Raw genomic sequence first — 11,099 nt, 5'->3', positions numbered from 1 at the left:
TGTCCTGATGGAAGATCCAACCACAGCCCATTGTTGGATTTCTAGCAGAAGTGGTCAGGTTTTGATTTTTATCTGTTGGTATTTGATAGAATCCATGATACGATATATCTGAACAAGATGTCCAGGACCTCCAGCAGAAAAATAGACCCACAACATTAAAGATCCAGCAGTATATTTAGCTGTGGGCATGGGGCACTTTTTATCCATGTGTGCACCAAACCCATCTGGTGGGTTTGCTGCCAAAAAGCTCTTTGTTTAGTTTCATCTGACCATAGAAGCTCGTCCCGTTTGAAGTTCCAGTCGTGTCTGACAACTGAATATGCTGGAGATTGTTTCTGGATGAGAGCAGAGGATTTTTCTTGAAACCCTCCCGAACAGCTTGTGGGGATGTAGGTGCTGTTTGATATTTTTTTAGGCTTTCTGAGACTCAAGACTCAACTAATCTCTGCAATTCTCCAGCTGTGATCCTTGAAGAGTCTTTGTCCACTCAAACTCTCCTCCTCACTTCACATTAGGATGATTTAGACACACGTCCTCTTCCAGGCAGATTTGTACATCTTTAGTTGATTGGAACTTCTTAATTATTGCGCTGATGGTGGAAATGGGGATTTTCAATGCTTTAGGTATTTTCTTACAGCCACTTTCTATTTTGTGAAGCTCAACAGGCCTTCACAGTCACCGTCTTGTCCCGTTTGTTTTAGTTGTCATTTACTTCTTTGTTCTAGTTCCCACCACGCATCAATCACCATGGACACTAACCACCATCACATCTGTTCGTCATTTTCATTGTGTATTTAAGTTCCTGCCTGTGTTCTGTTCAGTGTCCGGTATTGTTAATGTTAGATGTGTTTGTCTTTGATATTAAACTTTGTTGTGTTACTTGAATCTTCTGCCTTCATCTTCCTTGGAGCACACGCATTACAGAATACTGAACCAAAGAATGGATTATGCAAATAAGTTTGCGCTCATGGCTCAGGAGAGCCACGATTTTTGTTTGTTCACACAGAATTTTTCATCTTGCACTCACCTGCCCCTACGACAACGAGACCCTGAAGTCGTTGTTTAGGATCGGGGCCAACGACCATCATCCCATGGACCTCCCAGACACCAGCACCCCGGAGGAGGAGTCTCAGCAAACGTCGGATCTGGGGTGTGAACCCACGACATATGCGGAGAAAATGAATGTGTATATTTTCACCAGTTCACCAGTTGAAGGCAGCCTTGGGCCAAAAATAAGAAGTGTGCTTCTCCTGTTTCCCTGTTCTCTGTAAATAAGAGTCTACAGTCTCACATGTTCAGTGTCTGATATTTAGGTATATGTGTCACTATATTTGTGTTTAACAGAAAAAAGCACTGTCCTTCGGATGAGACGTTAAACCGAGGTCCTGACTCTCTGTGGTCATTAAAAATCCCAGGATGTCCTTCAAAAAGAGTAGGGGTGTAACCCTGGCCAAATTTGCCCATTGGCCTCTGTCCATCATGGCCTCCTAATCATCTCCACACACTGATTGGCTTCATCACTCTGTCTCCTCTCCACCAATAAGCTGGTGTGTGGTGGGCATTCAGGCGCAATATGGCTGCCTTCTCATCATCCAGGTGGATGCTGCACATTGGTGGCGGTTGAGGAAATTCCCCCTTCCATGTAAAGTGCTCTGAGTGGCCAGAAAAGCGCTATATAAATGTATTATAAATAAATGTAATATAAATGAATTATTATTATTAAAATGTATGCACAATTTCATGTAACTGTGTGAAATTCTGTACAACGTTTTTTGCTCTATTGTTATGGTATAAATTTGTTCATAACTAGAAGTTTTCACTGTCTGATGCTGAGGTAGAAAAGACACCAACATGTGATTTCTGTAAGATGCCACTGACTATTAAACATATTTTATTGGATTTTCCTAAAAATATATTCAGTAAAGTGTGCTTCATGCATAAAATCAGACCACACAAACTCTAAATCATACACCATTAAACGTTTTACTTTCAGTCGTAAGGCACACCACGTCATTATCTTTATTACCAATGTGTAATGTGCTCTACTTTATTATTTACAGTAAAGAAGCCAAAGGTCATTTCAGTATCATCAGAGACATTTAATATTTAAAGATTTCTCATTACAGAGACACTTTAAAATAAATGGAAAGTAAAATGTTTTTGTTTTATTATCAGCAATATGATGATGATAATTTCCCTTCAGGATGAAACTCTCTCCACAGCTGATAGTCCAGATCCCCAACAGATAAAGAATTCTAGTAAACGAAATGAACTTTAACAGCACCTTTAAACAATAAAGCAGACAGCAGTTGATCTGCTTGACAAACATGTTTTAAAGGAGACTAAAGATGTTCCAATGGAAATAGGAATGGGATGTTTCCTTTAGAATTTATTTAATTTAATTGTGTGACAATTATCCCCCATAATGATCAAGAAAAAAAAAACAGATCTGTGATAACTTTGAACATTTTTTGGAAAGAAAAAATGCTGAAACATTACACTTACATAAGTATTCAAACCCTTAATTCAGTACTTGAATTAAAAGTTGAACCATCTTTGACAGTGATTATAGTCTCAAGTCTTTTTGGGTAAGAAGCAACAAGCTTCGCATTTCTGGAATTGAGGTTTTTTTGCTATCGTCTTGGCTGTTTGCTTATTGACATTGTCCTCTTGGACGGTGAACCTGTCAGGTGGTTAAAGTTCATTTCATTAAGCATGTCTTTTGGGGAAATGTTGGCACTGCACTCATACTATCAGGTGTGGAGGTGATTTAATCCTGCAGGGGAATTTTTATCATTGTGTTCCTTATAATAAAAATTGATTTTACTTTCTATTTTCAGTTGCTTTCAAAACAGGAAAGAAGGCAGTACTAAGAACAATGAGGGCATTTCAGAGACACGCCGCATGTGACTGCCTCTGACAGCGATGCCTCCTCTCAATGACCAGGTACTGTCTTTCTCCACGGATGATGTGAGGAAGACTGCGGCAAGTTAACCCACAGAAAGCTGCTGGACCGAAAAAATATTCCTGGCAAAGTGAGTGCTCAGAGGATGCTCAGACCAACTGGCAGATGTTCTCACTGACACACTAACTACCAGCCCATCACACTCACACACATCGTCGTGAAGTGCTTTGGTAGGCCTGTCATGAGGCACATAACTGCCCCCTACACTGGACCCCCTACAGTTTGCATACCTCCCCAAAGGCTCAATGGATGGCGCCATTGCCATTACTCACCTGAGCAAAAATGATACATAAGATTGCTGTTCATAGACTTCAGTTCAGCATTCAACACAGCTCCTGATTGAAAAGCTGATCCTGCTGGGCCTGAAGCCCTCACTCTGCAGCTGAATCCTGGACTTTCAGACAGTCCAGATAGGAAACAGCTTCTCCAGCACCATCACACTGAGCCCCCAGGGCTGCTTTAGTCCACTGCTGTTCACTCTGCTGACTCCTGACTGTGCAGCAATGCACATCTCAAACCACCTCATCAAATTCACCGATAACACGACTGTGGTGGGTCCTGCTGTTTGCACTTTTTGCTCACTTGCACTTTATTGTGTGTATAAATGTTCAATTCTATTTTTAGCTCCGTTTTTTTGTTTAGCCTATTCAATATAATTTGATTTTGTGTTTGTAGTCCAGCGTCTGGCATTGGTGTTGTCTTATGTAGCACCATGATCCTGGAGGAACACTGTTTCATTTCATTGTGTACAGGCTCTATAGAGCTGAAATGACAGTAAAGCTGCCCTGACCCTGAGACAGAATTATGAATGCACAGATGCTATTTACAGATGTACAGTTATGAGATATGCTATGTACAATAATGATGAGTTTTAATTGCTCAGATGGAATATAGGGAGGACAATAGAGGGAAAAAGTTTTGTTTCTGTGTTGAGACCATATTTCCAGTAATTGTTTAGGGGACTAGATTTGCTGTATACATGATTTTCAACACCTAGCTCGGTGAACTAGAAATAGTCAAGGATATTGTGTTTTTGTATCAGTATAAATATCCTCTGTTTTCTTGTATTAAACTGAGCAGCAGTCTGGTCTCTGTGTCTCTTATTTGGTTCTCCCAGTGCACTGTAGGGCTTCACGAGATCTGGAGGGCATTGCAGAAGACTGATAATTTAATTAAAAAGAAATATCTAACAGTAATAACAGAACTTGTGACCATAGTTCAAACCTAAGGTTGAGTGACACATATTTCTTTCTTTTTTGCAAACAAAGGTGAGGCTCAGAACTCATCATAGCCAAAGCTATTTATAAAGTCATATTATATTCACAAAATAACCTTTATTTAGTAAAATAATTAATTAAAAATAAATAAATAAATAAAATAAAAAAATTCTGAAATACCTATGTGTAGGCCTCTTTCACAGTTACTCCTTCATTTATTACTTTGTGTAGCCTCCATTTGCGAAAAAAGTTCTGAGTCTCCTATTGTGTGTAATTAAGTTTAAAAACATATGGCAAGAGATCTGAGACATCTGTCAGTTTGTTTGTCTGTCTGTCTGTTAACAAAAGAAAGACTACAACCATTTTTCACAGTCCATTTTGCTCATATTTATCAAGTGTGCCAGTGCATACATACATACATACATGGACTACATACAGGTCCTTCTCAAAAAATTAGCATATTGTGATAAAGTTCATTATTTTCCATAATGTAATGATAAAAATTAAACTTTCATATATTTTAGATTCATTGCACACCAACTGAAATATTTCAGGTCTTTTATTGTTTTAATACTGATGATTTTGGCATACAGCTCATGAAAACCCAAAATTCCTATCTCAAAAAATTAGCATATCATGAAAAGGTTCTCTAAACGAGCTATTAACCTAATCATCTGAATCAACTAATTAACTCTAAACACCTGCAAAAGATTCCTGAGGCTTTTAAAAACTCCCAGCCTGGTTCATTACTCAAAACCGCAATCATGGGTAAGACTGCCGACCTGACTGCCGACCAGAAGGCCATCATTGACACCCTCAAGCGAGAGGGTAAGACACAGAAAGAAATTTCTGAACGAATAGGCTGTTCCCAGAGTGCTGTATCAAGGCACCTCAGTGGGAAGTCTGTGGGAAGGAAAAAGTGTGGCAAAAAACGCTGCACAACGAGAAGAGGTGACCGGACCCTGAGGAAGATTGTGGAGAAGGACCGATTCCAGACCTTGGGGGACCTGCGGAAGCAGTGGACTGAGTCTGGAGTAGAAACATCCAGAGCCACCGTGCACAGGCGTGTGCAGGAAATGGCCTACAGGTGCCGCATTCCCCAGGTCAAGCCACTTTTGAACCAGAAGCGCCTGACCTGGGCTACAGAGAAGCAGCACTGGACTGTTGCTCAGTTTTGCATGTCATTCGGAAATCAAGGTGCCAGAGTCTGGAGGAAGACTGGGGAGAAGGAAATGCCAAAATGCCTGAAGTCCAGTGTCAAGTACCCACAGTCAGTGATGGTCTGGGGTGCCATGTCAGCTGCTGGTGTTGGTCCACTGTGTTTTATCAAGGGCAGGGTCAATGCAGCTAGCTATCAGGAGATTTTGGAGCACTTCATGCTTCCATCTGCTGAAAAGCTTTATGGAGATGAAGATTTCGTTTTTTCAGCACGACCTGGCACCTGCTCACAGTGCCAAAACCACTGGTAAATGGTTTACTGACCATGGTATTACTGTGCTCAATTGGCCTGCCAACTCTCCTGACCTGAACCCCATAGAGAATCTGTGGGATATTGTGAAGAGAAAGTTGAGAGACGCAAGACCCAACACTCTGGATGAGCTTAAGGCCGCTATCGAAGCATCCTGGGCCTCCATAACACCTCAGCAGTGCCACGGGCTGATTGCCTCCATGCCACGCCGCATTGAAGCAGTCATTTCTGCAAAAGGATTCCCGACCAAGTATTGAGTGCATAACTGAACATAATTATTTGAAGGCTGACTTTTTTTGTACTAAAAACACTTTTCTTTTATTGGTCGGATGAAATATGCTAATTTTTTGAGATAGGAATTTGGGGTTTTCATGAGCTGTATGCCAAAATCATCAGTATTAAAACAATAAAAGACCTGAAATAATTCAGTTGGTGTGCAATGAATCTAAAATATATGAAAGTTTAATTTTTATCATTACATTATGGAAAATAATGAACTTTATCACAATATGCTAATTTTTTGAGAAGGACCTGTACATAAATATTAAAACATACATTTGAGCATTGAGAATCCTTCACACTGAGATGAAAAATTAGCTTAGCAAGATAAACATAGAACAACTTAAACTAAAATTATATGTATAAGATGAGGTTCCGCTGAAGGTTCCGTCTCTTTAAATATGACATGATGTTTTCATACACGTCATTCTTCGGAGTGAGTCAAACGAGTCTATGAAATAACATAAACTAATCAGGTTTAAAACTGAGGGGGAAAAAAATCATCTTTAAATACTATAATGTTAACGATAGAAACTACGTGCATACCTTTCCCACCGGGCATTCTCATCACAAAAGTGAGAACAGATAAATGTTCGATATTATAAAAGGCAAATGTTTTGTCATCCTCTAATTGTTTATTCTCCAGCACCACCCGTAATCTCTCTGGCCCTAAAAACAAACAAACAAAAACAAAACAAAGGTGACAAACCAGGAAATGTTGAATCTGAATATCATAGCAATAATAAGATTAGCAGATTAGAGCTACAAATTAGTCCAAATATGTCTTTGAAATATCTCATTGACATAAAGTCATTCATATATATATATATATATATATATATATATATATATATATATATATATATATATATATATATATATATATATATATATATATATATATTTTAGCAATGAGAATAAATAACACAATCCTACCGGGCGCTCCGGGAGTTGAAGAAATGAATTTGTGCTTTATCTCAAGAATGGTGGTATTATTAAATTGTTCACTTGACTCCGCAACAACGATCGCTTTTTCCTCTTTTGAACCAAACTGAATCAAAACCTGAAAGACCATTCTGATGCTCCTCTTGTTACAAATCTCATGTGTCAATAAACAGATGATGCTGTTTCCTCTTGATGCTCCGGTGAACTAAAATATAACCGCAACACGACGGACCTTTGCGCTTTCACTTTTACTGTCACATGGGCGTTGGTATCATTCGCAGGTTGGTCTTGATAATGGAATAAGCATACCTGCATAATTACGTTTTAGGTTGGTAAGTGTTTTCGGGGTAACACTTTATTTTAAGGTGACGTAGTTTCACGTTACTACATGTACTTACTATAGTATCATCAGTAAATTATGCATAATTACACGTAACTGACCCTAAACCAAACCCTAACTTTAACTGTTACTCTAAGTACATGTGGTTAATTAATATTACCCAGTACTCATTTAAGCAAGTACAATGTAACTATGTCACCTTAAATTAAAAACCTTTTTTTTGTTTTGTTTCTGAAAGAGTCTCTTTTAAGTGTTGTGGAGTTTGCAGCGCATGTGTTGTCAAACTGATGAAGATGTTTTCTTCATTTGCAGCGCGTTGAGCTCTCTCAGCCACCGTACTCTTCTGCTCATCAAGGCTGCATTTAGTTGATCAAAAATAAAGTAAAATATTATAACAGTTTAAAATAACTGTTTTCTATGTGAACATATAGTAAAGTGTAATTTATTCTTGTGATGTAATGAATAATTTTCAGCAACAATTTTAAACAGAAGCTATAGCATACTAAGAATACACTCGGTCAAAGGTTTTGAACTCTCTCCGTAATATTTCATCAAATAAGAACATTATTTTACTATATAGACTTTTTAAATATAATGATTCACTGACAGTATACCGCTTTAAATTGTACACTCTAAAAAATGCTGGGTTAAAAACAACCCAAGTTGGGTTGAAAATGGACAAACCCAGCGATTGGGTTGTTTTAACCCAGCGGTTGGGTTAAATGTTTGCCCAACCTGCTGGGCAGTTTTATTTAACTCAACTATTGTTTAAAAATGACTGTATTGCTTAATTAAAATTAACCCAAAGTATGTTGGAAATTAACATTTATTAATGTTCAATGAATATTTATTAAACAATAAACATTTATTAAATTGCTTATTAATAAATTTATATTAATAAATTAAACTATTAAATTTATATTAATAAAATATTAAAGCTTATTAATAAACATTCACCTTTTGTCTATTATTGTTGCCTCTAATTGCATCTTGTTTTTAATTTCCCAACTATTTTGGGTTCATTTTAAGCTAGCCATATAGCAATTTTTAAACAATAGTTGGTTTAAATAAAACTACCCAGCAGGTTGGGCAAACATTTAACCCAACCGCTGGGTTTGTCCATTTTCAACCCAACTTGGGTTGTTTTTAACCCAGCATTTTTTAGAGTGTAAAACACTGTAAAAACAACATTACAACAATAGACAATAAGTTTGTATAAGTTTGAATTAGTAAAATCAATATGAAACATTTAAATACACAATATGTAATCAGTGAAAAAAAAAAAAAAAAAAAAAAAACAACAAAAACTACCACATTCACAAATATTTATTCATGTGTTTCACACACACAGTGGGATTTTTTTCCGGACTTTCCACTCTACTTGCTGATACCTAAACACCTTATTTATATGATCTATATATATTAATATTCATTGAAACTAAATTCTTAATAACAACTGTTAAACTAAACTTGTGTGTGTGTAATGGATTAATAAAAATATAGATCATATAATTATACAAATCATATATAAATCATAAAAGTAATTGTCATTAAAACCAGACAATTTCATCATTAAATTTGTTTTTACTATAATGAACTTTAATTTGGAGGAAGAGAAACTTGGGGAGCGACTTTATTGTGTTGGGTGTGTCAATGTCACTTATACGGTGTACATATTAGGACTTTCTCACACCTCAGTCATACAATGAAAAGGCGTCATGCCTCAGACTAAAAGGCTTCAGTCATCGGACAAAACGGCATCGCGCCTCAGACTGAAAGGCTTCAGGCCTCAGGAAAAACGACGTCAGGTGTCAGGTCTCGTACAATTAGGCATCAGACGAAACAGCCTCAGACTAAAAGGCTTCAGACGAAAAGGCATCGAATGAAACGGACTCAGACTAAAAGGCATCAGTTTTTGTTGTTGTTGTTGTTGTTGTTTTTGTATAGCTAGCCTAACTTTCTATTGGCTTTTATCCCATTATCATGTCGTCCTGCAGTTGTCTTTTTATTTACTGTTACTATTCCCAAATTGATGTAAGGTGTGTGTATGCGTGCATGTTAATTATGTAGAATCTATCTGTTGATGGTAGGCTATTTATGTAATCTCTTGGCGAATAAGAAAAGAACATGCCGATTTTCACATTGGTCTGCAGAAAAACAGCAACGGCATGAATGAAAATGTAAAATGTAACTCCATCCAGATAGTGGTATTCTGTTTTTATTGTTATTTTTATTTTTTATGCATTCCTTTTTTATTCTTATGTATTTGTTTCCTTTTTATGTAAAGCACTTTGAATTACCATTGTGTATGAAATGTGCTACATAAATAAAATTGCTTGCCTAATTTGACAGTACCCTAGGTGTCGCTGGAACAGCAGAAATAAAGCCGTTTCCTTGGTAACCTCTGTACACAAAGCAGCTTAACAACCAGGGATTAACAACGCTTTCAAATAGCTCGAAAGATTTTTTTTTAGTTAACCTTGGTAATCAAATGAACCATGGTTTTGCTACACTATAGTTTATGGTATTTGTAGTAAAATTATTGTTATACAAATAGTAGCCTATCAATCCGACAAAACAAAATCATAATTAACACACTTTTAACCATGGTTAATTTTCGTATGTGTTCACGATAGCTATGCAAGCTAGTTGCAATGTGTTATTTTGCTAGCTTTTTATAAATAAAACTAGTGAATAATACAAATTTACAAAATAATATCAGTGGAATATGTTTTATACATAACATCTTATATTTAACATTTAACAGAAAACTGTGTGCACGTGACATCACATTGAGGCGAGGCAATTCGCTTCTTTCGTTTGATGCCTTTATATCTGCTGCCTTTTAGTCTGAGCCCGTTTTGTCTGATCCATTTTTATCTGAGTCCGTTTCGTCTGAAGCCTTTTGGTCTGAGGCTGTTTCGTCTGATGCCTAATTGTACGAGACCTGACACCTGATCGTTGTTTTTCCTGAAACCTGAAGCCTTTCAGTCTGAGGCGCGATGCCGTTTTGTCCGATGACTGAAGCCTTTTAGTCTGAGGCATGACGCCTTTTCATTGTATGACTGAGGTGTGAGAAAGTCCTAATATGTACACCGTACACTTATCTTACATCTGATTGGTCCAATTTCAGTTTGAGATCTCTAAACCAGAACATAACCTGCCCCGGAGCAGTTACCATGGCGATGAACACCGCTAAAAGCCAAGCTACTTTCATGGTACCTAAAACCCAGGATTGGTGCAAACTAATCTGAAATTTATCTGGCTAGCCAGCTAATCCAGTTTCTTGGTACAGGCCCCTGGTCTCAGGCATGCGCTCACAAAAGAGCTACAGGTGGTGGTGATTTGGCCTGAGGAGGAGAGCATGCAAAAAACACAAGCACAGGGCATTCAGCCATGCTCACACCTTAATAAACCACAGTGAAACAAATAATAAATCATAATTAAAATAAAACGTCCTGGGACGTAACAATATATATAAATCCGCTAAACCATACAGAGGCTATAGCCATTACGTGTCAACACATACTGCGGCTTGTGATCTCCCACTCATCGCACATGAAGCCTAAATTTAGTTTCTTTCCTAACTTTTAAAGTTTTGTACTTAGAATTAAAATATCTAGCGTAGTTGTGTATGTTCGTTCGTTTGAAGGTTTTACGCGTTAATAACTCAAAAAGTTCATATTCATATTAAGTTTGTGTTTAATTCAACTGAAATTAGAAGCAATGATTTTTCCGCAAATACAATAGGCCTGTAAGTCTACAAACGTAGAAATGAACGTGATGATACAAGCTGTGAGAGATAACATTATTATTTACGGCTTGCCTACACAAATATTTTATTAGTTACATTTAACGTATATATAAAAAGACACGTGCACGAAA

General features: G+C 37.3%; 1 protein-coding gene across 1 annotated transcript; it reads right to left on the bottom strand.

Moving 5' to 3' along the window:
• Positions 1-6,157: 6,157 nt before the first annotated feature.
• On the bottom strand, positions 6,158-7,080 carry LOC125246926 (polyubiquitin 9-like). Its single transcript, XM_048158067.1, has 3 exons — positions 6,866-7,080; positions 6,476-6,598; positions 6,158-6,380 (listed from the first exon to the last, which is right to left on the bottom strand). The coding sequence occupies exons 1-3, from the start codon at positions 7,002-7,004 to the stop codon at positions 6,325-6,327; spliced, it is 318 nt and encodes a 105-aa protein (XP_048014024.1). The 5' UTR covers positions 7,005-7,080; the 3' UTR covers positions 6,158-6,324.
• Between the last annotated feature and the right edge of the window lie 4,019 nt (positions 7,081-11,099).

Source organism: Megalobrama amblycephala, linkage group LG15 (genome assembly GCF_018812025.1).
Source record: "Megalobrama amblycephala isolate DHTTF-2021 linkage group LG15, ASM1881202v1, whole genome shotgun sequence".
In the NCBI taxonomy this organism is placed as follows: Eukaryota; Metazoa; Chordata; class Actinopteri; order Cypriniformes; family Xenocyprididae; genus Megalobrama; species Megalobrama amblycephala.
Note: the sequence above shows the minus strand (reverse complement) of the source record. Positions and strands in the feature narration are given on the sequence as shown.

What these genes read in the sequence shown, in the direction of transcription:
- LOC125246926 (XM_048158067.1), bottom strand. Translation starts at nt 7,004, where the DNA reads ATGGTCTTTCAGGTTTTGATTCAGTTTGGTTCAAAAGAGGAAAAAGCG. An exon ending in TTCAACTCCCGGAGCGCCCG is followed by an intron (nt 6,599 to 6,865) that starts GTAGGATTGTGT and finishes GTTTGTTTTTAG; the next exon opens with GGCCAGAGAGATTACGGGTG. An exon ending in GAGAATGCCCGGTGGGAAAG is followed by an intron (nt 6,381 to 6,475) that starts GTATGCACGTAG and finishes GTTATTTCATAG; the next exon opens with ACTCGTTTGACTCACTCCGA.